Source organism: Penicillium longicatenatum (assembly GCF_028827895.1).
Source record: "Penicillium longicatenatum strain IBT 33135 chromosome Unknown contig_4_segment0_segment0, whole genome shotgun sequence".
Classification (NCBI taxonomy): Eukaryota; Fungi; Ascomycota; class Eurotiomycetes; order Eurotiales; family Aspergillaceae; genus Penicillium; species Penicillium longicatenatum.
Genome location: NW_026643122.1, coordinates 1762979 through 1788891, shown reverse-complemented (window position 1 = coordinate 1788891; position 25913 = coordinate 1762979). Strand labels below are relative to the sequence as shown.

Sequence of the window (25913 nt, the reverse complement as noted above, 5' to 3'; positions counted from 1 at the left end):
CATAGCTACTCGAACCCTGGAATTAATTCCAGGCTTCCCGCAGGAGACCTGCCCTCTCATGATGACCTCAAGGCCTGCAGCGGGCCATTGAAAACAATCACAAAATGGTTCCCCGGCGACGAGTAAGCCGTCGATTCCTCGCCATCGCCGCCTTCGCCGCCCTCTTCTTCCTCTACCACTTCACCTCCCTACAATCCAACCTCACGCCACACAAGACCAAATTCCGCTACTCGGGCACCCGCACAAACAGATACAGCCATGCCGACAAAGATAAAGCCGGCGAGCCTGAGCCCGTCTGCCCTCCACTCCCGGGCATTGAAGATGTCCTCGTCGTCATGAAAACCGGCGTCACGGAAGCCCGCGATAAAGTCCCCATCCACTTCTCCACAACCCTCCGCTGCATCCCGCACTATGTGATCTACTCCGACTTCGAAGAGGAAATCGAGGGTGTCACGATTCACGATGCTCTCCGGACAATGGACAGGGATGTCACAGCGCGAGTCGAAGACTTCAACATCTATAACCGGATAAAGACATACGGGCGCAAGGGTCTAGAACAAGGCGATTTCGCCGACGAGGCCAACTCCGCAATCGGCAAGCCGAATAACCCAGGGTGGAAATTGGATAAATGGAAGTTCCTCCCAATGGCCCAGGAAGCCTACACCTACAAGCCCGATGCAAAGTGGTTTGTTTTCATGGAGGCTGATACCTATATCTCCTGGCCGACATTGCTAGCCTGGCTTGAACACTTCGACCCGAAGAAACTCGTCTACCTAGGCACCGAGACGCAGATCGCGGACACGATCTTCGCACACGGAGGCTCGGGCTTTATGCTTTCGAACCCGGCGCTGAAAGCTGCGTCGGATGAGTATGAGCGGAGACGGACTGAGCTGGATGAATATACACTCGGGCATTGGGCCGGGGATTGTGTTCTAGGACGGGTTCTTGCAGACGCAGGGATCAATCTACATTTCTCGTGGCCTATCTTGCAGAATTCGAACCTGGGTGAACTGGATGAATTCACGACGGATCTATATCGATTGCCTTGGTGTTATATTGCTGTTGCATTTCATCATCTTTCACCAAGCGAGATCGAAAGGTTATGGCAATTCGAGCAGAATCGTTGGCATGAGGTGAGTTTCTTTAATATCCTGAGTTTGATTTGTTACGGCACTGTTTACTAATGCTTCCACAGAAAAACAAACAAATTCTTCTTCATAGTGATGTCTTCCGCGAATGGCTGTACCCCGAAATGGCTACCCAGCCTACAAGATTAAACTGGGATAACTTTTCGGATGAAGAGCAACCTTTTGCTACGACCTTCGAGGACTGCCGTGAGGTCTGCGATGTCCAGAAGAAATGCGTGCAGTTCTCTTTCCGGGACGGTACCTGCTTCACGGGCAGTAGACCTCGTCTTGGTGTGTCGCGGACTGGCGGTAGTACTGCTTCTGGATGGCTGACTAGTCGCATCCGGGAGATGATGGATGTCAGTGGAATCTGTCGGGCTCCTAATTATGGTGAATAATTGGACACCAATCAACCTTGGAAGCGTTTTTTTTTTTGACTTATGAGCCGACTGTCAGCTTGACACTTGACGCTTGTTTTATTATGGGGTGTCAGGATTTGGTTGCACTTGCTTTTGAATTTGGGATTGGCATCTACATGCGTGGCATATCGGGGTTGAATCTCTTCTGTGGCCCATTGTGTTATTATACCTGGTTTGATTTCTTTGATCTGTTTTGTATCATGATTCTGGCTTGGTGTTGTTTGGATAGCATGTCTGAATGGATGTCGGATTGGCAGAAATTCTCAACTTGGGAGCTAAAGGTACACAGACCTATACTAAAAATATATGCCCAGAGCATGGGAATCGCTCAACTTGACAATCTCCGAGCTTCACAGAGGCGGGCTGGCCGGGTCATCTAAGCACTGATCTATACGCATAATCTTCAACCCTATTGCCTTGACATGCCGAATGAATTGCGGTAGATACTCTACAGTCGTTGGGCTCAAGAAGTGCAGAACGGCGAGGTTTCCGCCCCGTGCGACGTTGCGGTAGAATGCTTCCAGTTGTTTCTCAGGTGTGGATGTATTAGCCCAAAGCCAGTCTTCGACGTCGACACTCCAGTTCACGATAAGTGGATCGGGGATGCGTTTTGCAAGTTGTTCTCGCATGCGTGCACCGATGGTACCAAACGGGGGACGGAAATAACGGGCTGTTCAACATTGTTAGTATGGTAATCACAGTGGCAAAGTAGTTCTTACATTGAAGATCCAGTTCATCCTTGAAGACCTGTATAGTTCGAACGATCTCTTCATCGATCAGGTCTATCGTCGGTAAAGCTTCCATTCTGTCACTCTTAGCCTAACTTCGTCATAATGAGGAAAAGGAGCATACTTAGGATGCGTATTCGAATGCAGAGCAACCTGATGTCCTTTCCCAATCATCTCCCGATAGAAATTGGTAAAGTTGGTACTTTTATCAGCCAAGCCAGCACCGACAACGAAGAAAGTAGCCCGAACATCCTCCTCATCAAGAATTCGCATGACATTCTGAGCAAATTCCGGCTGGCCATCATCAATCCCAAACGCAAACGAGTTCGGTCGAGAGCAACGCAAGATCAAGGTGCCACTGGGTACCTTTTCAGGTATGAGGAAGCCGTTATTCTCAGCCGAAGGTGGAGGAACATTCGACACAAACTCGACTCGACGCAAAACCAGGGACACATTAGTATAGAAGCCACTGAAAGAAACCGACACAACACGGTTATGATTGAGATGGAAATGAGAAAGAGGAATGTAGAGCTCCGTCTTCTCTGGCGAGGCTGGACCTTGATCTTCAGCACGAATCTCGTCACCGTTTCCATAGTTATGTCCATTGTTTTGATCGCCGTCTTCCACATAGCTCCCATTGCCCGCTCGTTGCGCTTTGCGCCACAGTTTGTGGTTCCGAGTCATCCCCTGACCCGGAGTCCCACCATTCGTACCACTGTTTGCATCACCATTGCCAGATCCAGGCCGAATTTGCGTCCTCATAACATATCGTGAAGCTTGCACGCTATCTGGCACACCGGGAAACGGGCTCCGGAACGGCTCGCATTCGACGTTGTGCTCGTTCAGCGAGACAGTAAACTCCTCCGTTCCCTCAAAGACCACATGCAGGAACTGGCGCTGCCATGGGATCAAGCTGAAGCACCCGTGAACGTTGAACTGGGTGTGGAAGTTCTGATCAGGGTCCGTGGGGTCGAGGCGTACGAGACCCGGCTCATGATATACGGGTAGATCCTCGCCGGCGCCGTGCCAGAATCCCAGGTCGTTGTGGACGGCGTTTTGGAAAGTGTCGATTACCAGCGACGGCATGGGGATTTGATTTTTCGGAATGTGGAACTTGTTGCCACCTGTGTCAAACCAGTTTGGTGGGTCGACATATGCGTGGAAACGGCTTGTTGCTTGTTGAAGTAAGCTGAGGATAAGGACGCATGAAAGTTGAAAGGGCCTCTGGAACAACATGTTGCAATTGTGGCCACTTGGTATGGTGAAAAATAATGTCGCTTTATCAACATTTGACAATGGAAAGTTTGCATCGACTATTGCTACATTATCGCATTCAAGGAAGGCGCGACGGTCGAGATTGACTAAAGTATGAATCATGGAGAGAGAACGCATATTGTAAATGATGTGAAATAGCCTTGCCTAGAGTATTGCGGAAATGGGAATAGATGCATTGGAAATCAATAAAGTCTTCCTCCGAACTTTTCCCCGAAACACAGGCAAGCAAGTGCCGAGTCTCAACCGAATTCCATAGACATAACCATATGCTGCTAACCGGGCTAAAGATGACTGGGATAATCTGAACTCAGCTAAGGTTCGGGACTCCAATTTTTGGAACTCAACAAAGCCTTTCGAGTTCAAGACGGTTTTCCCATGGGCGATGTGCTTGGACTGATGGTGGAAGGCGACAAGATGAGTTGATCCATAAAGATCACGAAAATTTCCGGTGAAAGAGAGTGGAGATTTCCGGTGAAGAAAACAACAATTTGTTCATGTGAACAAGTCCCCAAAGGTCTCACCTACAGTTCCTCACCTGGCCACTGGGCAAAAGAAGAAGTCCGAGAAAACATGCACCGCTGAAACGAAACAAAAACCGGAATGTGAAAAAACCCCCCAAATTGGCTTAAAAATGATATTAAGGCAGCCTTGGGTGGGACAGAAAGGAGTACCAGAAAGCGACTGTAAGAATGAAGCACCGTGTGGTATGAGAATGGTGCGTGAAGGTCGATGCCGAGCGGGATAAGACATGAAGAGGTGGAACGGCATCGAGTGAACCGACAACTACCAGTCGGGCTCAATTTCTTCTTCCTTCTTGGCCTCTTGGGGGGCCCAGTGAGATTGGCGGTTTTCATTAGCAGAGTCGGGCTTGGAGTCGTCCCCCGAAAATGCCGCCTTGTCATCATCACTATCCTTGTCATCATCGCCGTCCTCATTATCAGTGTCGTCGTCAAAGGTGACCGTATCTTCGCCGGGACGGAATTCTTCCAGGAAATCAGGAATATCCTGAGTAGTCTCCATAAGAATCTTGACGAGGTCAGTAGCGAGGTCCTCGTCACGATAGTTGTAGAAGGAAGTTGCAATTCCCTCATTACCGATACGGGCAGTACGGCCTATACAGCCTGTCAGTGAGCTATATCAACAAAAGGAAGTAAATGAGTCATACCAATGCGGTGGATGTACTCAGTGATACCACCATGTTGCGCCTTGGGAAGGTCGTAATTGATAACGTGCATCACGTTAGCAATATCAAGGCCTCTGGCAGAGATACCAGTAGCAACCAGAATGGGGCACAGTGCATTACGGAAGGCGCGGCTAAATGCTTCATTAGCATAACACAGGGAGAGGTGAAGACAAGATAATTACATGGCGTCCTCGCGCTCACGCTGAGTACGGTCTCCGTGGATAGAGGTGCACGGCAGACCCCGGTTGTAGAGGTAGTCGTCGACAAAGTCGACTTGAGCCTTGCTGTTGACGAAAACCAAAGTACGAGTGGGCATGTGGTTGATAATGGTGTTGTAGAGTGCGTTCTTTTTCTCATTATCTTCCACCTTGTGCACCTTTTGGAATCCAATCAAGTCAGCATTTATCATTGTCAAGTGAGCATCTGAACTTACCCGTTGGGTAACCATCAGGTGCGAGCTGCCGGGGCGGCCAACGCGAACACGAATGTAATCCTTCATGAGGTAAGTACGCGCAAGCCGACGACATTCCTTATCGAAAGTAGCCGAGAACATCATGTAGCGGTGATCCTCGTCTTCATTCATGTCTAGATGCAAGTTAGGATTAGGGTTCGGTCAAATACGTATATCTCAAGATAATATACCTCCACCGGACATGATTTTCTTGAAGTCCTCCTCCCAGTCAAAGTGAAGAAGCTCATCAGCCTCGTCGATAACGGTGTATCTAATCAAGCATCAGTGGTCTGTGTTGTGTAGGCAAGAACAAAGCGAAAGTATACCTCACACGGCGGAGGGACAAAACACGGGGTTGACCCATGAAGTCGATAATACGACCGGGGCTTCCAATGAGGATGTCGCACCCCTTCATAAGCTCCTCCCGTTGAAGATGGACAGGCGCTCCTCCATACGCAACGCATGGGCGGAGCATAGATCGATAACACAGACGACGTGTCTCGTCAAAGATCTGAGTAGCCAGCTCCCGAGTGGGGCAGACAATCATAACAAGTGGCTCAGCGGTAACACCGTGAACCGAAGGAATGAATTCCTCGGCAAGATTGGGTCTTGCAGCGGCCAGCTTCTTGGCCTTTCCCATCAAATCTGACAGAATGGGGATCAGGAAAGCTCCAGTTTTACCGGATCCTGAAGAAATCAGATAATAGACATGGAATGAGGAAGAAGTAGATACTTACCCGTGTGCGCAATACCAATTAGATCCTTGCCACGGTGGATAGCAGGCAAAGCGAAAGCCTGGATGGCAGTCGGCTTGTCATAAAGACATAGCCGCACATTCTCTCGCATTATGGGGTGCAGTCCTGCATCGTTCCACTGTGTAAAGTTAGAGTCCGTGCGAATAAGAGCAAATGCAGGAGCGAAATACCTCTTTGACTGCGGTTACGGGCTCCTCGCTTTCACAGACCACAGCCAAGCTGTCAGTCAATCTATCAGAAATATAAATTAGATGAGGCCTTTCATGAAAAAAACAAGTCGAACAGAAAACACTTACTCGCCCACGCGAGTGCCGGCACGAGCAATCAGGTCGCTGTCAAAAAGCATCTTCTCCAGCTCTTCATTACGGGGCCCGATAGCAGACTCATCATACTCGCCCTTCCATTCATAGCGAGCGGCTGTCGAAGCCCACTCGTGACCGTCCTTGGCCGCCAACTGCTCATAGTTGTAAGGAGTGGGTTCACACCACCCGGCAGCACGAGCCTCCTGGTGAGTAGCATCGTCAACGGCAGGAATTTTGAGCGGTTGGACCTCCTCGGGGTTCTCAACATATGCGTCGGATTCATCCATGGTTTGGAACTTGTGAGCTGTAGCCCAATCCTGACCGTCTATGGCCGAGAACTCTGAATACTTGCGAGGACTATCAACCTCTGAACTTCTGTAGGTTTCTCAACATACGCCTTCACGTAGTCCATATTAGCGGGTGAATACTAACAGTTACTTTTGGTAATGGTGGAGAACCTGAGATAACTGAAGCGGGATTTAGGGGACTCGACGATTGGACCGCCGAGTCGGTATGGGGAAGATAGAATTTTGAGAACCAGTCAATCGCGAATTGAAAGGCACTGAGAACGGGAAGGTTGAGAAAGATGAAGAGTGCAGACGAGAGATGACAAAAGAAAAGAAAAAACCGGTGACAAATTCGTTTGTTCTCGTGTTTGTCACAACGATCGAATAGGGCATGGTACCGGTGCACGAAGGCAGAAACGGTTTGCCTCTTGGTCTTTCCTCTCTTGTACTCGTTATGGTACACGGTATCTTGGGTTTTGTCTTTATTTCGTATTTAGCAGGAGATACATAATATCACAATGCCACAATGCCACAATGTCATGATGCCGGTCTATATAGAACGGTCTTGGCCTACATGAAGTTAACCAAAAGCCTTTCATTCTCACACGAGGGATGAATCGGCAAGTATTGAAGATTTGAAAGAGAGGTAGCCTCCTATACATTGTTCTTGTCTTTGAGGGAATTTAAACAACGGTATCTAGCACCGAGGCTCTTGGAGCGGCAACGGGAGATAGATGATAGATCTATGGATAGCTGCAAGGGGATGTAAATCTATGAATGTCTAACCAAGCGGAATCATGCCATATCATGCCATTGCTAAATATCCCAATGGGTAGTTTGAGTTCCCATGTATATCACGAACGGCTGTTAACCAAGGTAGATGTTTCCATCTACTACTCCGTACAGCTCGGCGGTTGCGTTCGGCATATGTGGGTCCCGAGGTCCGGGTAGAAAATGTACGCCGTAAGCGTGGGCACGCCTCTCCCTGACATTAATACGATTAGCTCCCCCGAGCTCTCTACTACTCACCATCATGACTCCTTCCGATCGCCCCATGGAAGATGGCCGTCGGAGTCGCCTAGAGGAGGCTATCACTAACCCTGGCACGGTCAAAATCAATGTGACAGGCGCGTTCATTGTCGATGATGAACCTCGGGCCGGAAGTCCCGTACAGACCGATGGCGTGCACTATGAGAACAAGGATATTCGACTACCTCATCATACTGGCGTGGTCAGCCATGTTGCTGTCGATGTGAGTTGACCCTGCTATGTGCCCCGCACCGCGACGCCCCGCAATTTTCGAAAAAAGAGGGAGGGCATGCGACCAGCACCAGAAGTGCCACAGAACCATGACTGACCACAATTTACAAATCCAGATCGGTGGATCGCTGGCAAAGCTAGTCTATTTTACTCGAGAATTGGACGCGGCCGACAATGGTGGGCGCTTGAATTTCATCAACTTTGAGACCCACCGGATCGACATTTGCATCAATTTTATCCGACAATTAAAGGAGGAGCACGAAAAGCGCAATACTTCGGTCCGGGATGAGCTATGCGTTGTGGCTACTGGAGGGGGCGCCTTCAAGTTCTATGACAAGTTGAAAGCGGCGCTGGACGTGAACATTCTGCGGGAAGAGGAGATGGAATGTTTAATCATTGGTAGGTCTTCCAGGATAGCCGAAGTCCTCGGTTCACATCTGACGGCTTATTAGGTCTGGATTTCTTCATCACCGAGATCCCGAACGAAGTCTTCACCTATAATGACTCGGACACGGAGCCGATGCAGTATGCCGAGGCCCGACCGGATGTATACCCCTACCTCCTCGTCAATATCGGATCCGGCGTTTCCATGATCAAGGTGTCTGGCCCAAGGCAATTTGAACGTGTAGGGGGAACACACTTGGGTGGTGGTACGTTTTGGGGGATTATGTCTTTGCTTACGGGCGCTCGGACCTTCGACGACATGCTGGCCATGGCGGATGTCGGGGATAACAGCGGAGTGGACATGCTGGTCGGAGATATCTATGGCATGGATTACAGCAAGATCGGACTGAAGAGTACGGCAATCGCCAGCACCTTCGGCAAGGTCTTCCGCTTGAAGAATGCCGCCGAGCGGGGAGCCGAAGACGGCGAGGGCTTGATCCGTGACGACGAAGAACACACCAACGGCGGGGTCAATTTCCGCCATGAAGACATGAGCCGGAGCCTTCTTTATGCTATCAGGTATTTACTTCAACTTTTCTACCTTCAATTCAAAGCTAACGTGTTCTAGTAACAACATTGGCCAAATTGCTTATTTGCAATCGGAAAAGCATGGAGTCAAGCATATTTACTTTGGAGGCTCTTTTATCCGCGGTCACCGCCAAACGATGAACACACTGTCCTACGCCATTAAATTCTGGTCCAAGGGTGAAAAACAGGCATATTTCCTGCGGCACGAGGGCTACCTGGGCGCTGTTGGCGCCTTCATCCGCCGACAACCGCAAAACTGGGGTCGCCGGAACAGCATTGACGATGTGGGAGCACCGCAGGCGGTCAAGACCGTCGTCAATGCCGTGTTGAATCAACAAAATGACGCCTGCTCATAGGCTGAAGCTCTCTTTATCTCGTTTACATTTGAAGAATCAAGATACCCCTTGAACGTCCGATTCGTCAATCTTTCACCCTCCAAGATTTGCTTGGAGAGTGCGAGCGAGAGCCTGGATACTGCAGTTCTCTGTGCACTTGGTGCTCGCCACTTCTCCATGGCTAAGACGCCCATATACCCGCATCTTCCTCAATAGACATATTAGAAGAATTGTCTGCCAGGTAGAATGACGACATGCACTTTCAGCATTGTAACAATTACAATTTAGGAAAATCTACCAACTTTGCTACAAGTCCGGGGTCATTCTCCTTTCCCATTAACTGTAACACTTGAATATCTGCCTTTTCGGCATTTTGTTCACGTATCCTTCCTCACTCACAAACCACCACCCTTTGCACTCTTTCGTTCCCCGTCAATCTTTGCCTACTGCAACGCCCTTTTTCAAAACCACCTACGGATTCTTCACTTTACACATCACAGTCTGGTCAAGCGGGCTACTTCGGTTTTGGGCAGGATGGCAGACTCACAACATCACCTGCCAGATCTTTGGCTAGCTCTTGAAACTAAAGATGATGGCCGTGCAAAACTTCGTCCTATCATTTATCCAGTGAATCGACGCCAGAGCGATACCGAGAGCCAGTCGGCCACGAAATTTTCATCGGACAGCGGTTCTCCTTTATCGGAACTCGACGAAGAGGCTTTGGCCGCCGAGACAGCATGTTCCCTCCCCTTGCCAGCTCTGAAACCCAAGCGAACAGCCGACGTGACAATGAGGGATGTGTTTCATGATATACCCATGTTGGCGCAAGATGAGTTGAAGCAAAAACATTCCGCTCGAGCCTTGACGCATGACTCTGATGCCCTCACCGAGATCGATGATGCTATCAAGCACGATGGTGTGAGCCCTCCTTCTACTCAACTTGTGACTACACCGCAACACTTTCTGGACCCACATGCCCCTCGAGTCAGTTACGAACCCTCCGAGAGTACTGGACTCTTTGAGATTAGAGAGCAGCCCAGCATGGCTTCTCAATCTCCGCCGAGTTTGACATTCTCCCCAATACGTTCGGCTGGCCGTTGGAAGATTAACAAGTACCGAGGACCTGCCAACTGTTTCCCAGCCCATCTTCTCCAGGTACTTGACGAATGGCATGAGGAGAATCCCCTTGAAGCGCCTCCTTGTCATTGGAAAGGGCGAACCGAGGGAACTCAGAAATGGGAGAATTTCAGAGTCTTCGACCAAGAAGCTGACGAACACGAGGTTTCCATCTTCAAAATCACAGTCACCCGCCCAAAATACCGCACTTACAACCTTATGATCCTACATTCAGACAATGCGCCAGAAGTCTTTGTGGATTGCGCTACGCATTGCCGTCCCACAAACATGAGAGGCACTGGCTTTCAGGGCCATTATGTCGTTGCCTGGCTTGGTCTGACAAAAGGATATGAGAATGACAACTGTGCCATTTGGGTTTGGGCACCAGAAGGAACGGAAATTCCTTTTAATTCCGGATGGTTTGACAAGAGGCCGAGGTCGATGAAGATTGAGAAAGGCTCAAGTCCAATTACCCCAGCAAGAACCACCCCTCGCCATCCTGCAACCTTTCACCATTCAGACCCCGACAATATGCTTACACAGTACTCTGAGAAGCAAAGTGTTCAGCATGTGTGGGTTGAAGAGGGCGTTGTTGCCCCTTCTCGTGTCCGCCAAAATCTCTCTCCAATTACGTCAATCCGTTTCAAACTACTTTCTGATACTTCACCCAATGTTCGCATTTTCTCTTTCAACGACCGGATTGATAGCACCGATATCTTCAAGAAAGCCCGCGAGTTTTACCAGGATGTGGAGATATCGCGCAAGTTGGCACTTTTATGCAAAGTTCCTGGACAGGAGGAGCTTCGATACATTGGAGAAGGATGTGCAGATGAGTTTGATATTCTTTGTGATGATATCAAGAGACTTTCTCTATACAAAGATGAAGTCTGTGTTGTTGAGATGAAGCCTGCTGTCCCTTTGAAGCTGGCCTCACAGTGATGAGACCAAGCGATGAAGTGTATGACCTTACTGAATCTTTTTGCCTTTTTCTAGTCCAGTTAAAAATGTGAATTGAAAAAAAAATTTCATCTATTCCCTCAGAATATTCCCACCCTGACCAGTGTGAACTTTCCATAGCAAGTTGATCAGTAAGTTTAAACACGGAGATGAGGAAGGAAATCGGGGATCCGGCCGCTTCACACGTGACTCTCGAGCAACACGTGGGATTGCGCGTTCTCCAAGGTCATCAGCTTAAACCCTCAAGTCGCTCGTTCTGCACCATGCCCCGATCCTAGTCATACCACCTCGATGACTCCTCCACCCTCATCGCTCTCGATCCCTCCTCCCATCCCCGTCGACACCCACCCGAACCGCGGCAACCCTTTCGAGCAGGACCGAATCCCTGATCCCAGTCGTCTGGCACCAGAAGATGCATACTTTGCACCATCACACTCCAAAGCTCGCTCTGCGCCCGGGAGCTACAATGAGACTCTCCCTATAAGTAGTGATGGCACATTGCGACCCCCGCGTGGGGTGTTGGATTCTGGGCGGAAGGATCCGCGGAAATTGGGTAGTACGGGTGGACGGCGGAGGAGAAAAGGAGCTTGGAAGAAGTTGCTTTGGGTGAAACAGTCTTGTACATTGTCCCGAGATGGCGCACGGCTATATTGATTCTGTGTGTGTGATATACTGACGGGATTGTTGGTAGATCCGGACAACTACACCGATACGGAGACGTTCTTAGATCATCTTCAACGCAATCCCCGAGTACGGCCTTATGATTTCTGGCCGCTAGTTTCCGACTCGACAGTCATTGTTCAGCATGTTTGCTCGGTTGTCATCTTCGTTTGCTGCTTCGTTGGAATTGTTCAGGACCGCGTGAGCCCCGTTTCAATTGTTTGCTGGGGTAGCGTCGGGACGGCCATGGGTTGGATTCTCTGGGATAATTGGATTTGGACGGAGCAGACGGAGCTTTCTCAAGTGGCCAATGCAAACCTTGGGGATGATGAATCTAGCTCAAGTTCTGGAATAAGTGCTGTCAACCCAGCTGCCCATGATTCGCATCCCAGTGACCCGAAGACCAGCGCCATCCATGGGCTTGGGTTGACAATGTCTGGGAATGAGTCAAAGGAGAACTCGCCAAATCGAAATAATGATACCAATGGCAGCTCGGATGCAGCATCTGCATCACGGCGTGATTCTGGATCTACATCTGCCATGCGCAATGCAGATGACCCGGATATGGACCGACCTTCATTATTCTCCTCGCGCAACCAACAACGCCTTTCTACGGTCAAATCCGCCTTTCTAATTTATTTTTCGCTGCTGGGACTGAGTCCCATTTTGAAATCCCTTACCAAATCAACCGCAAGTGACTCCATATGGGCCATGAGCTGCTGGCTTTTAATCATGAATATTTTCTCTTTCGACTATGGAAGCGGCGAGGGCGCAGGCGCCACAACCAAGTTTCCTGCTTCCTTGTCCACCAACGCAGCTGTGATGGCATCTACTGTGCTTGCCTCTCGCCTGCCGTCCACCACGCATGTGTTCAGTCTGATGCTTTTTTCCATGGAAGTATTCGGGCTGTTTCCTATCTTTCGTCGCCAACTCAGACAGAAGTCCTGGACTGGTCACGCGATGCTGACGCTCGCCCTGGTCATCATTGCTGGAGGCGCTGTCGGCATGACCCTGAGCGGTGGATGGGCATCAGCCATCATTGGGTCCGTCCTCGGTGGCATCCTCACAGCACTTGTCATGGGTGGCTGTAGTTGGTGGCTCATCGGTCTTCAGAAGTACAAAAATGTGGTCATTGGTCCATGGGACCCAGCACGGCCAATCATTCGAAGACACTGGAATTGAAAACTTTCCAGCTTTTACTTTTCTTTTTCATTACCCATTATTGTCACATAGATGCGGCGTTTTGGATTTCCTCCCTATACCCCTAGATTACTGCGTTAGACAAAGTATTGTCTCTGGCTTCAATAATTGCACCTCGGGTCAATATCCCCCATCTGCCACACAACCATTCCATGGCAGAACCTTAGCGATACGAAAATAGATCGGGCCATTAATATACCGCTCACCAGACCACTGGGCTGTTCGATCAGTTCCAAAAAACTAATATTCCATGATGTCAAAGGAATGTGTGCGGGAGGGATATGAATGTGCAACAGGGTTGGTATGCGGGCAAACAGTATCCAAGCGCCGGTAACCATTACCGCAGTTCAATCTCACCATTATTTTACGCTTTCTGAGATCGAATCGACCTCATAAGGCGGAGAGTAAAAGACTAAAAACTTCCAACTGCCAATGATTTGCGAAGCAATTAGCCCGACATTCCAATTCTTTCCCTCCGGCAGTGGCGTTCTTCATCGAGCAAAGTATCAAGAGATGGCCCCCACTCTGTTGCAGGGATGGTATACATGCTCCACACTTGGACCCATCTACATGCTCTGTACTCAGTCATGAGCTACGGAGCTCCCCATCTGGCATGATCGACGTGCGCGTGTTTTGATCAATTCTGTTTGAAGTGCTTTATCTCCGCGGTCGATTGCTGCTGCTTCTTTATTTTTCATCCTTCTGTGCTCTCTCATATATTTGGAGTGGCCGTCTTGCATTGACAACTGGGTTTGTCTTGTAGGGTCTTTCATTCTTTTATTTCATATTTCTTCCTCTTATTTACTTTCTACGACGGTCGTGTGATCAGCTATGATGAAGACTCTCGCTCTCGGCCTCTTGGCCGCTCATGGTGCTGCCGCTATGCGGTTTGCTATGTACATTGACGAGTAGGTTGTAACTGGAAACATACTCGCAACCTTATCTAACAATCCATTCAGATATCATGTCGCAAATCTCCCGGGTAAAAACGAAACAGCATATATTGACCATGCTATCATGGGCTTTGCCCCATCGAAGATGTTCAACTCCGACTCCCCTCCATCATTCACCCCCTTCGAGTCCCCGGATAGCTTCCGCGAGCGATTCAGCGATGACACCAAGCTGATGATTGCTATTGGCGGATGGGGTGATGAGGCTGGTTTCTCAGATGGAGCAAAGGATGCCACCACGCGTGAGCGCTATGCAAAGAATGTTGCAGCGATGCTAGATGCCAATGGATTCGACGGTGTTGGTAAGCAATACTCCTGGATAATTGAACACCCAGAGATATACTCACATAAACAGACATCGACTGGGAATACCCCGGTGGCAACGGTCAAACCTACAAACAAGTCCCCAACGAGGACAAAGTCTCCGAAATCGAGACCTACCACGAGTTCCTTGCTGAAGTCCGCAAAGCAATTGGCAACAAGACCCTTTCCATCGCCGTCCCAGGACGCAAGCAAGACATGATCGCTTTCACCAAGGAGACCGGGCCTAAGATCTGGAAGTCCGTCGATATGGTCAACGTCATGAGCTACGATCTCATGAACCGTCGTGACAATGTCACTTCCCACCAGACCAGTGTTCAAGGTTCCCTGGACGTCATCAACGAGTACATGGACATGGGGCTTGATGCAGAGAAGATCAACCTTGGTTTTGCTTACTACGCTAAGTGGTTTACTACCGATCCCGACTCGGACTGTGATACCAACCCGCTCGGATGTGCCGTTGTCAAGCTCGAGAATGACGACGGAACTGACAATGGAAAGTCTGGCGCCGTCACCTTCGAGGCTAGCAATGATTCCCCCGCTCCCAAGAATCTTACCACCTCCACTAACGGCAAGTGTGGATTCGATGAGAGGACTAAGTGCCCTGAGGGATCCTGCTGCAGCGCTTACGGAAACTGGTAAGAACTCCAAGCTCAGCTCGGGCCTCTATCAATCCTCAATATACCAGATCGCTGACATCTTCCTAGTGGTACCGACGATACTTTCTGCCAAGCTGGCTGCCTCTCGGACTACGGTACTTGCAAGGGCATCTCCATCACGGACTCCTGGCGCCGCGCCCAGAAGGACGGAAAGACCGATGACAAGCTCGGTGGCCAGTACTACTGGGATAGCGAGGTCAACCTTTTCTGGACTTGGGATACTCCCGACCTCATTGCCCGCAAGTTCAGTGATATTGTTAACGCTAAGAACCTTGGTGGTGTCATGGCTTGGAGTTTGGGTGAAGATACCTACAAGTTTGAGCATGTTAATGCTATGCAGCATGGTATCGAGGCTGCTACGCAGTCTACCGACAACCAGGATGATGCTGAGCAGAACTAAGTCTATTACTTTGTGGCTATGATGTTTGGCGTTGAGGTTGTGTGAGGTGGTTGTTCGGAGTCCTGTTGAGGGTGTCCATTCTGGTTCTTCAAAATAATTTCTTAATTGGTTACTTAATTCTATCTTATTCTCTCTTGTGTAAAACCCTTTAGCTTGGACAAGTCACAGGCCCAGTCATTTGATTTTAGTTCTACCTTACCACTGTTCTACAATACAAGTGAACTGAACCCTAGAGTTGCAAATTCCATCATTCTTCTGAATTGAACCAATTCAAAAGTCTGCTATTGTTTTCCTCATCACTTTTATCCTTCCGAACCGTTCAAGTCCCTGCAATAGCGCCTTGAAGGTTTAAGAGGAACGAAGAGGAGGGGATCACAGAACAGAAACAAAGAGCGAACATCCAGGTCAAAATGGACAGCAGGATGAAGAAGAAAGGATGAAGAAGAAAGGATGAAGAAGAAAGGATGATTAGGGAAGGGGGATGAGGAATGAAATTACCGAAGGAGTCATTTTCAGAATATCCCGTCGGAAATGAAGATTGTCTTACTCCAGAGGAATGTCATTGCCAATTTGCGGTAAAAAGTAGGGCTCCCATATGCATATGTAAGGTTGTAGCTTGAGGACCTAGTTAATCGAATGAAACTTTTCACAAGTCATGGAACATGAGAGCTTAATTCCCAATATCCTTCCATGAAAGTTGGAGTAGTTGGCGGAACAGGAAGATAGAGGATCTTAATGAATATGGAATGGCTAAGTATTTTCACCTGTAACCACCAGGTATCTTGCCTTTCTACTATATGAGGTTTCGGGTAGAATGCAGCAAACAAAGGCATGGCCAGTTCACCTGGAATCCTGGATAGACACGAGTTCCTGACTAGCATGAAAAGAGCAAACACAATGAAAACTTGAAGATTTTGGAACGAATAGAAACATTAGAGATGGGTATCATGTGGAAAAGATCATAAAACAAACAAACCAAACCAAGTACAAAAACATCAACCATCAATATCTCGCCCGCCGAGCCTGCCACCAGCGTTTCTCCTTCTCAACCATCTTCTCCCGCTGCAAAGCATTAACAGCACGAAGCTGCCTCTCCGGACCTAACAATTGCAACCGATCTTGACCCCGCTGCGGAAATCGTTCTCGAACAAAGTATTGAAGCGTGATCTCCAACAACTCAAGAACGAAGTATGCGATTGGCACGAGAACAAAGATCACCAACGCCACGCAGACCGGACCATAGTTTTCCATGATATCCAGTAGATCGAGGGGCTTGAGATAAGTCACCGTATGTGCTGATTGTGTGTGATTGCATTGATGTGGTTGATCATGTTTGGAAGGACGCCGATTCCCCAAGAAGATGCCGTACGGCGATGCACTCTTCGGGTGATCATATGTGGAAAATGGTCCAGACTGTGACGGTGTAGGCTTAAGACCGCTGGGCAGATTGAATTCCTTCTCATGGGATCGAATGAAGCCCAGCTCCTCTTGCCGAAGGCGATCAGTATATTGTTTGAAGGTCGGTGGCTTCGAGGGAATCGAATCCCTATGATCTACCGCGACAACGGTCTGCGGCGAGTGAAAGAAACCCCGCGTCTCAGAAATAGCCGTGTCCACCGCAGCCGCAATGCTTTTTTGAATAGGCAACGCCAGTCCGAGCGAAGCAGAAGCACCCAACACCACGTATACAGCGGACAACTTCATGGTAGTGGCGTTGGGGGTGCAATTCCCCCAAAGGTCAGTAATTCGTGAAGAATGGCATGAGGCGATCGTGGAAGGGCCGAAAGCAAGGTTATAAAGTGACAGGCCCTCAAAGCTCGGTCCATTTCGCAGCTACTCGAGACCACCAGCCGTGGCATGTGGACCAGGTGGGCCTTTGATTGGTGGATCGCGACCGGGAGCGTCGATAGGACGGAACCGGAAGGCTTGGCAGGGTCGGATCAACTTCCTTTGCGAAGTTGCTGCGGTAAAGAGTTTTGGATTTGGTTTTTCCTCAGCGTCTCCAATTTATCCGTAGCTTTTTATGTGATCGTCAGGGTTTCAGGGTTATTTGCGTCCTTGTTGGTTCCCGGGCTGGACTCCTATGTTGGCACGGAATGCGGAGGTGGTGCACCCGTGGCCACGAGGGTATAAACCACATGTAGTGCATGAAGACAATTCTTGGCATGTAACTCGATAAGGTATAAATAAGCATTGATTTATTTTATTTCATCGGCTATGATAGAGCTTGGCTATAGACATATAGAAGGTGATTCCTTGACATAAACATGACTGCCGCGTCATTATTAAGGCAGCAGAATTCCATGCTTAAGTCGGCGCACTACCTTTCAACACAATATTCTGCATCAACCCTGTAAACCCTTCGCCTATACGCGTCAGCGGTGCCTCCACTGCTATAGGCGCCCACACAAATGATTCCCCATTGACGCCGATTTTAGTCAAGAACTCCATTGTTGTGGATTTGGTACCCTTGCCTGAGACGGAAAGGAGGGTAGAGTTGCCCTTTCCAATTAAGCTAACTTCTGTCCACGCGTTGAGAGGAAGAGTATAGTTCAATGAGTAGGGATTTCCACCGCTGATGAGAGTTGCGTTCGTTATGGTGCCATTGCCATTGACGAATGTGGAGTCGGGTCCAGCGAACAGTGTACCCGGTGTTTGGGAGGTGGGTTTGATTCGGAACGAGAGTGTGTAGTCGCGTCCCTTGCTGCCTAGAGGTGTTTCGATATAGCACCCATCGGCTAGGTGCAGAGTTTTATCGGCTATCTTGCAACCGTGGACTGTGCCGTGGTATCTATTGCCAGACTGGTCGGTGAGTGATTTTGAGTTGGATTCGTCAAATGTATAATGGAGGATGGTATCGGAGGTGCTGCGGATCGCACGATCGAGGTTCTGATCCGGCACGGCAGCGTGGAGAGAATCAAAGACGGTATTGTACTCGCCTTGTGTGATGTCGCCACCCCACTGTTTATCGGCGAGAGCGGGAAGAGCATCGCGCCAGGAAAAGTACGCCTGCAAGACGGTGGTCGAGTTTGGCCCATAGTCATTCCACAATGCTGCGACCTCGCCCAGAACACGAGGATTATTGCGGGAAGGATTATCGGTCTGATTGGAGCTGTCGAACACCACCGGTGAATAAGGCGCGTCGTATGGACCGTTGAATATTTTGTCCAGACTAAGCTTCTGCGCGAATGAGCCACTCCAACCACCCACAAGGTACATGTAGTCATCGGAGTTGAGGACATTATATCCATTCTCGATATAATCATAGTACGGTTGGTCCGCACTGACATCCCAGTGCTGGTACGAGACAGACTTGGAGACATTGGCACCCTCCTTCGGAGTGAAAGTGCCCCAGATGCGCATAGACTTGGTTCCAGATGTCTCTTCTTGAATGAACGTGTTCATTTGGTTCACAAAGCTCGTATAATCACTGATCAGACTGCTATCGTACTCGTCCGCGCCAATGTGAACAATCTTGCTGTGGAACCATGGCAAGAAGGTCTTCCAAATGGTCTTCATGGTAGGGATGGTATCCGGGTGGCTGATGTTGAGCATGCTCAGATCATCTAGACCCAGCTCTGGCTTCCACTGTACGATCACAAGTGCGTGGCCGGGAGCCTCGATCTCGGGGATGATTGTGACTCCGCGCTTTGCGCATTGCGTCTGAATATTATCGAATTGCGCACGGGTATATGACTCGTTAGCCCGGCGGTTCAATCCCGCAACGGACTCATCGTCAGACCACAGTCGGAAGGCAGCATAGAGATCCAGACTCCTTTCTCGGGAGTATAGGTCAACATTGTTGTAGAGGTTGTCACTGAGGTGAACGTGGAACGTGTTTTGCTTGAAGAAGGACAGGTACGAGCACATCTCAATCAGAAAATCCGCGGGGTAGAAGTGTCGGCCAGCGTCGAGCTAGGAACTAGCATTAGCAGTGACACAATGGTATGAGAAAAACACTTACCATGACTCCTCGAGTTCCCCATCCCGGAGCATCCACGCCGGAACCTTTAGGAAGGGCAGAGTTCCCAGTAGAAGCAATTTGGATGATCGACCGGGTGGCCCACCACGCGCCCAAGGGACTGGCTCCAGTGACGACGACCCCACTATCATCAACTTTTAATTCATATGCCTCTGAGGTAAATATACCAGCAGCATTCATGAAACCCGTATCATTCCCAATGGTCACGAAGATAGTGTTTTTTGTCCGTTCCGTGCCCTTGGTGAGCTGGACATTCAATCCCAGAACCTCTTTAAGGTCCCCCTGAAATGTCTCAGCGAACTCCTGCAGAGTCGGTGGTATCAAAGTCTGACCATTGTGATCAACGGACTCGCTATACCGAGAATCAACAACAATCTTGGTGATCTCCGAGAGCTTATAGCTACCGCCTGTCTCTGTAAACGGCACAGTAGGCACAGTAACGAGGCGAGCCAGAGCTAAAGACCAGTCAATTCAATTCAACTCAACTCAATTCGGAGTTCTAAGATAAGAACAATAAAACATACCTCCACCCGTCAAAGCACTAAGTGTGCACAAAAGCCGAGCCAGTTTCATAGTGTCTCGGTCGCAGATAACAGATTCCCCGCACGCAATTGAGCTCCCTCAACCAGAGTATTTATCTTGGAACAAAGGCAACATCTTCGGCAAATTAAAATGCGGAGAAGCTCATCCATGTAACATGGCAATCCATTATATAGAGTCACATTCCGTGAAGGAGACCTTCCGGTGTGACCTTTGGAGAGGGGGAAGTGGTGATCGACAGGTGGTTGCATAGAATTGCGTCGATAGCTCGGGTATCGGCCAACCAGGTTGGAATTAATTATCCGGGTGGTAAGCGAGGGTTTAGGTGATTCTTCGGGGATTTTCTGATGAGACCGTTTGATATAGAGGTTCATTCATTTATGAACACACGATAATGCGGAGGTAAGGAAATTAATAAGATGCAATGGTTCTCGCGATTGGTCATGTTTCCGGTCTTTTCTGCAGTAAACGCAGGCACCGCGTCAGCACTCAATGTTGGCGTTTGGCTTATAGCTGGTAATCGTAATCTGGACAAGGATTAATCTTATCTAGAAGCTGAGATATTTAGTGATAAGGAATGATGAGATTCAGTAGTATAGATGTCTATAAACAGTTACGCTGACATATATCCAGAACGAAATGATCAACACGCATTTCAATGCTTCGGCAACCTCAAACACGGCAAAGACGTCCATTCTGATCGGGAAGACCGTCCAAACTCTTTACCTCCCAGTGCTCACTACCCACACCAGTAGGAGCATAGAACAAGAAAGTCGGATCATACCGCTGCTTCAACTTGTACAAACGCTCATAGTTGGTACCATAGAATGCCTGCTGGAAATTGGGCTCCAAAATATCCGACTCGGACATATAGGCACCAGACTCAGGACAAGTAGCCCGCCACTTCCCCAAAGCATTGTAGGTAAGCTTGTTCATGGTAGCATTGATCTGCGCGTTGGTGGCATTGGCATCCCAGCTGGTAGAGGTAATAGCATGCATGAGAGTGTGACGGAAAGCCGGATTCGAAGAATCATCGGGGTAGCCCGCGGGAAGCTCAGCTTTCATATTAAACGCGAGCAGCGGGTATCCAGCGCTAACGGTAGATCGAATCGCGGCCATAGTAGCGTTGAACTTGGTGGAACTTTGCCAGTTCTCGCGGGGGAATAGACGGCTTCCTGTCATCATGGACACGCTTCCGATCGTTTCGAGAGGGAACCCAGCATCCCAACCGGGGTAGAAGGAGTCGTAGTAGGTGGAGTTTGGAGTGAAGGGGATACCGAGGGCCTTCAGGTCGTCGAACCATGGCTTGACTAAGGCGTTGAACTCGTCCAGGGTGTGGTTCACGGCGAAGAAAGGGTTCATTAGGAACTCAAAGGAGTTTGTGCCTGTGTTCATGACCCAGAAGTAGGCGTAGGTGCCGGCATCGGCGTGGGCGGGGAATTTTTGGAAGTATGCGCGGACTCCGGCCCAGAATTTGTCTACTGAGACAGTGGAGCTGGTGGCGAAGCTGAAGGTTGAGACTGTGACGCCGACCTTTGGGTGCACGCGCGAGATAACCGAAGTGACAACGCCATAGGTTCCTGGATAACATTAGTTGCATATTCCAAAGAGTATGTCAGAAGACCACCTACCACCACCGCCACCACGGATGGCCCAAAATAGGTCAGGGTCGGTCTCCTCGGTCACCGTAACGAATCTTCCGTTCGCTAGGACAACCTCGAGGGCCAAGACCTGATCAGCGGCCAGGCCGTACATACTGGACATGGGAGAGTGACCGCCACCAAGGACATATCCACCAGCAACTCCAACAGTCTGAAAATATTAGAATAAGTTCATTATCAAGGCTTTGCCAACATACCTTGCCCTCTCCACCGACCGCAGTGAAGCCAAGCTTTTCACCCATTTCATAGACCTCAAAGGCCTGGACACCGGCGCCCATCTTGACGGCAGGACCTTGATAGCTTGAGCCATTGTAGTTCTTAATGTACTCAAGGTCTTTCAGGTTATGTGTCCAGACTCCAAGACCACCAGCACCAGTCGACTTGCCGTTGAAGTCGTGGCCAGTGTTCTTGACGACAAGTCTCAGATTTGCGTTGCGAGCAAAGTTCACCGCAAGTTGCACCTGGGCCACATTGCTCACATTCACAGCATAGCTGCTGTATCCGCCAATCGTGCAGGAGGATGAGATATTACTCCCAGTAGGCAAGCAGGATCTACCCTCGAACAAAGGCCACATGATAGAGGCGGGATCAGCCGCACTGTTAGACGTTAGCCAAGTGCAATTATTGATAGCAACATAATACATACTGCATGTATGAGACCGTCCAGTCAGCGGTGACATTTTTGCACTTATCCACGTCATACTCCGGCCACGAGGGATAGCATGCCGCTGCCAGGGGTACAGTCTTGATGAGGGCACCACCCAAAAGGTCATCGAATTGCCCCCACACAGAGTTTGAAGGCCAGGATTTATCTCCCGGTAACAGCCTGCACTGTCCTTTGTGAGGAGTAGAAGGGCGCGAAGCATTTTTACCAAATCCAAACAGAGCAGTCTGATTAGGACTGAGTGACTTCTCTGTTAACTGCACCGTCTCGCTCTTGAACAGTGGTACACCAGCGTCAGAAGCACTGGAAACTTTTGTCCCAGCAGACGCATCCCCAGGGGTAGCCAAGAGCAGAGCTCCGAGCAAGCCGGCAAACAACGAACAGGGTGCCATCACGGAAAGTGTACAGGTGTGACGGGATCGAGATGGCACGATCGGCGAGAAGATTACCTGAAAACGAGACCAGGGGCCTTTTAAGAAATCGAGGAAGCCAAGCTCACGACCACGAGGTTGGCAAGTCAATCTCCAGTCTTACCCGAGAGGATAGGGCTTGCCACTGTGATGCGGTCGACCCACAAGTCACTTCATGCAATGGCCGAATGGCCCCCTTGAGTCCTCTCAATGGTCCACTGTTGCGATTTCTTCTCGACAGATGAAATCCCGTGTTCTACCGACCAGGAATATATCGCATTTCGGTCCCTAGGATGCACTAGTTGTGCTGCTATACTCTTTACCGTTTAGTTCCACTTTATGTGCAACCATCGTTCCTGGGGTTCGGGATCACGCCTCCAATCATTTCCCGGTTGATCCGGCCCCCACGCTAGATCCTGTGATTGTGTTTTCGAATTCACCGGTACCTGCTTGTTGACCCCTGTAGCATGAAAGCCGAAGGAACAATAAGATTCAAACGCGCGTCTTTTCTCCTAAACTTCCACTTCTACTGGGATCATAAACTCTCTAGCAAAGCATGCTGAAAAATATACTTCCGGTCCCACCAGATCACAGTCCATCTCGAAACTCCACTGATCCCCGACCCACTCCGATTTCAAGTGGATGACCTCCACTCAAACAAAGAAGGGGAGGAAGAAAAAATTGCATCATAAGGGTAAAATTTGGTAGTCCTTCAAATCTCCAACTCGATCCAAGGGTCTTTGGAAATCCCCCGCAAAAGCGGTTGTGGTGCGGCTGTGGCTAAAGCCTAACGGAACCAAACCTTCAGGACGCAATCGCGGCCAGCATCCGAGATTCCTATCCGATTCAAATGCATGCGTGGAGCCAGTAAACCCTTTGGAAGTTTAAAGGACCCGGTATTCGCATCTATTTGGTGGAAATTATGTCCCCCAAGGTTCATGAAGGAACAAAGTTAATCCAAAGTGTGGGTCTTGTCTACCAAGGGATGGAGAAGCTGGGCAATGTCTCGAATGTAACGCACGGCTATGGCTTCCACTATATCCGAAATTCGTTACGGAGTTGAACCCCGAAGAAGGGGCTCACATTCCTGGGAGCATTTGACTCAACGGTAGCAAAAGAGAAATATTGACTTGCCCACGCGGGCGCAATTTGGTGGGCATGTTCGTAGAGTCGGCCTCAAAATATCACATTCTGATTGATCAGATAGAACAAAGAAGCCGAATCCTTTTCCCATCCAATATCTCATTCGGTGGGGAAGAAGATCCTTGCCCAAAATTCATAATTGGTCACCAAACCATCTCAAGCCGTGGAAAATTCTTTGGAAGAGACCCTGGTCTTAAAGCCTATTGGGCCAGAAGTTCGATCCCATCCAGGAACCCGCAAATTTGTAGCCTTGTACTGGGGCTGATCTGCCTGTTCCTGGTGATTTACCTTAAAACATTGTGACGGACTCCGGTGCTGGGTTTTATAAGAGTTCTTCTCTTCGGCCTAGACCCTTTCTACTTTTACCATGCATGACAATGGTTGACGATCATCATCAGAAGACTGCGCTGGGGATCGTGGTCGCATTCCCGATCCTGGGCGGTATTGCTGTTCTTTTACGGCTTTGGGCTCGGTCTTTATCGAGATCTGCCCTGACAAGTGGTGTGTCTTGACTCTGCGGCCCGTTGATCGACATGATCTACTGAGATTTTCATTAACGTCTTTCGCTTTACAGACGATTACCTCATTGTTGCAGGATATGTATGTTGTTTGGTATCTTCGTCTTTGTCTTCCATTTGATACTAATACACTTGATTAGATTCTGGCCATATCGCAGTCAGTTACCTCGTGGTACTATATCAAGACTAATTATGTTGGAATCCACGTGTGGGATATCCCCAAGGACTATGATGTCAAGCAAGGTTTAATTGTGAGTAAAACAGCCCCTTTGGACAACTCCAAACTTGAGCTGATTGATTTCTCAATAGTGGAACTATGCGAATCAAATCCTGTACAACCCATGCTTGACGCTTATTAAGGTCTCAATCCTGATGTTCCTCCGCCGACTCGAATCACGCTCCCGTGTCGTCAACATCCTCATCTGGGCATCCTTGGCTGTAATCACAGCGCTCTTCATCGCCGTTCTCCTTGTCGACATCTTTCAATGCCACCCGATAGCTTACAACTGGGACATGACAATCAAAGGCGGAAAATGCATCGACCAAGGCGCTTTCTACGTATCAACCGCAGCACTCAACCTCTTCACGGACCTAATGGTGATCTCAATCCCGATCATAATCACCTGGCATCTCCAAATGCCCCTCCGGCGAAAGATCGCCGTATGCTTCATTCTATGCCTCGGCGGAGTGTACGTACTCCACATACCCCACAAACATCAAAACACCGCTAACCCATCCAACAGTGCAACGGCAATCGGCGTCTGGCGCATAATAATCCTCGCAAAAGCCTTCTTCCCAACCGGACCAGTCGAAGACCCAACTTTCTCTATAGGCTTCTGCAGCTCCGCTGTCGAGGTTAACGTGGCCGTGATCACAGCCTGCGGACCCTCGATGAAAGCAATTTCTAGCAAATATCTCCCCCATCTCCTCGGTACATCCCGGAACGGAAAATCGAGCTATGGCGAGACAAGTGGCTCGCGGGGAATCCGGAAATCACGTTTCTTCCACAATAGTAGGAAGTCGAGTCAGCTGCACTCGGGTGCTGATGGTGATGGGGACTACGAGATGGCAGATCCGTCGAGGGGAAATCGGGTGGATGTTGTTGGCGCTGATAAGGGTTCGTTCGATATGCGGAAGTATAGACGTGGTGGGGATAGTCCTTCTATTTCTAGTGGGAGTTTGGAGCTTGAGGGGCCGGCTGGAATTCTTAAGACAACGGGCGTTTCGGTGCAGTATACTAATGGCAGTGAGGATGGGAAGTCAAGGGATGAGAAGGGCCCTGGTGTTAGTGCGGATAGTCTGGTTTAGTTCCTACCTTGAAGGGGTTATTCCAAGAACATGTACAGTACCATAGAATATAGATTTCATTTAGTCATCTTTGATGTTATTTTGAAGGTTTCTCCAGAGGTTTGTGCAGGCCATTGAAGTCGTTAAGATACGGCACATGGGATGGTATATTTTGACTGCCGGCTATGCATTGGCCCTCTGGCGGTACATAGCGAGAAGCATCAAAATGTCAGTATCGGTATCTTTTAACATTAGAAACTAAGTTCAAAATTGTTGAAAGTTGGAGAAGCCTAGAATTGGAGAAGAGCTCCATATAGCCTATCTCTGTCGTATTGCAAGTCGCCGAGAGTT

At 49.2% G+C, this 25913-nt stretch overlaps 11 protein-coding genes across 11 annotated transcripts; 6 read left to right on the top strand and 5 right to left on the bottom strand.

The window, feature by feature from the left end:
- Positions 1-104: 104 nt before the first annotated feature.
- Positions 105-1525, top strand: N7484_007492 (glycosyltransferase family 31 protein; the record flags this gene model as incomplete). The annotated part of the gene is made up of 2 exons (XM_057117879.1): positions 105-1133; positions 1196-1525. 2 exons carry the CDS (start codon positions 105-107, stop codon positions 1523-1525), a joined length of 1359 nt encoding a protein of 452 aa, XP_056970914.1.
- Positions 1526-1896: 371 nt separating this feature from the next.
- Positions 1897-3510, bottom strand: N7484_007491 (polysaccharide deacetylase family protein; the record flags this gene model as incomplete). The annotated part of the gene is made up of 3 exons (XM_057117878.1): positions 1897-2216; positions 2266-2351; positions 2399-3510. 3 exons carry the CDS (start codon positions 3508-3510, stop codon positions 1897-1899), a joined length of 1518 nt encoding a protein of 505 aa, XP_056970913.1.
- Positions 3511-4332: 822 nt separating this feature from the next.
- N7484_007490 (DEAD/DEAH box helicase) lies at positions 4333-6652 on the bottom strand (the record flags this gene model as incomplete). The annotated part of the gene is made up of 10 exons (XM_057117877.1): positions 4333-4661; positions 4715-4863; positions 4915-5108; positions 5166-5317; positions 5375-5454; positions 5510-5870; positions 5921-6056; positions 6109-6169; positions 6235-6615; positions 6636-6652. The coding sequence occupies 10 exons, from the start codon at positions 6650-6652 to the stop codon at positions 4333-4335; spliced, it is 1860 nt and encodes a 619-aa protein (XP_056970912.1).
- A 908-nt stretch (positions 6653-7560) lies between these two features.
- N7484_007489 (pantothenate kinase) lies at positions 7561-9115 on the top strand (the record flags this gene model as incomplete). The annotated part of the gene is made up of 4 exons (XM_057117876.1): positions 7561-7779; positions 7904-8186; positions 8240-8750; positions 8800-9115. The coding sequence occupies 4 exons, from the start codon at positions 7561-7563 to the stop codon at positions 9113-9115; spliced, it is 1329 nt and encodes a 442-aa protein (XP_056970911.1).
- Positions 9116-9628: 513 nt separating this feature from the next.
- N7484_007488 (uncharacterized protein) lies at positions 9629-11149 on the top strand (the record flags this gene model as incomplete). The annotated part of the gene is made up of 1 exon (XM_057117875.1): positions 9629-11149. The coding sequence occupies one exon, from the start codon at positions 9629-9631 to the stop codon at positions 11147-11149; it is 1521 nt and encodes a 506-aa protein (XP_056970910.1).
- A 309-nt stretch (positions 11150-11458) lies between these two features.
- On the top strand, positions 11459-13009 carry pigc (phosphatidylinositol N-acetylglucosaminyltransferase; the record flags this gene model as incomplete). The annotated part of the gene is made up of 2 exons (XM_057117874.1): positions 11459-11786; positions 11859-13009. 2 exons carry the CDS (start codon positions 11459-11461, stop codon positions 13007-13009), a joined length of 1479 nt encoding a protein of 492 aa, XP_056970909.1.
- An 849-nt stretch (positions 13010-13858) lies between these two features.
- Positions 13859-15357, top strand: N7484_007486 (CAZyme family GH18; the record flags this gene model as incomplete). Its single annotated transcript, XM_057117873.1, has 4 exons — positions 13859-13935; positions 13987-14279; positions 14333-14936; positions 15006-15357. The coding sequence occupies 4 exons, from the start codon at positions 13859-13861 to the stop codon at positions 15355-15357; spliced, it is 1326 nt and encodes a 441-aa protein (XP_056970908.1).
- Positions 15358-16359: 1002 nt separating this feature from the next.
- On the bottom strand, positions 16360-17061 carry N7484_007485 (uncharacterized protein; the record flags this gene model as incomplete). The annotated part of the gene is made up of 1 exon (XM_057117872.1): positions 16360-17061. One exon carries the CDS (start codon positions 17059-17061, stop codon positions 16360-16362), a length of 702 nt encoding a protein of 233 aa, XP_056970907.1.
- Positions 17062-17664: 603 nt separating this feature from the next.
- Positions 17665-19912, bottom strand: N7484_007484 (uncharacterized protein; the record flags this gene model as incomplete). Its single annotated transcript, XM_057117871.1, has 3 exons — positions 17665-19272; positions 19322-19794; positions 19864-19912. 3 exons carry the CDS (start codon positions 19910-19912, stop codon positions 17665-17667), a joined length of 2130 nt encoding a protein of 709 aa, XP_056970906.1.
- A 639-nt stretch (positions 19913-20551) lies between these two features.
- Positions 20552-22596, bottom strand: N7484_007483 (FAD-dependent oxidoreductase; the record flags this gene model as incomplete). The annotated part of the gene is made up of 4 exons (XM_057117870.1): positions 20552-21459; positions 21511-21691; positions 21738-22137; positions 22187-22596. 4 exons carry the CDS (start codon positions 22594-22596, stop codon positions 20552-20554), a joined length of 1899 nt encoding a protein of 632 aa, XP_056970905.1.
- Positions 22597-24134: 1538 nt separating this feature from the next.
- On the top strand, positions 24135-25583 carry N7484_007482 (uncharacterized protein; the record flags this gene model as incomplete). The annotated part of the gene is made up of 5 exons (XM_057117869.1): positions 24135-24258; positions 24332-24357; positions 24416-24526; positions 24585-24964; positions 25019-25583. 5 exons carry the CDS (start codon positions 24135-24137, stop codon positions 25581-25583), a joined length of 1206 nt encoding a protein of 401 aa, XP_056970904.1.
- Between the last annotated feature and the right edge of the window lie 330 nt (positions 25584-25913).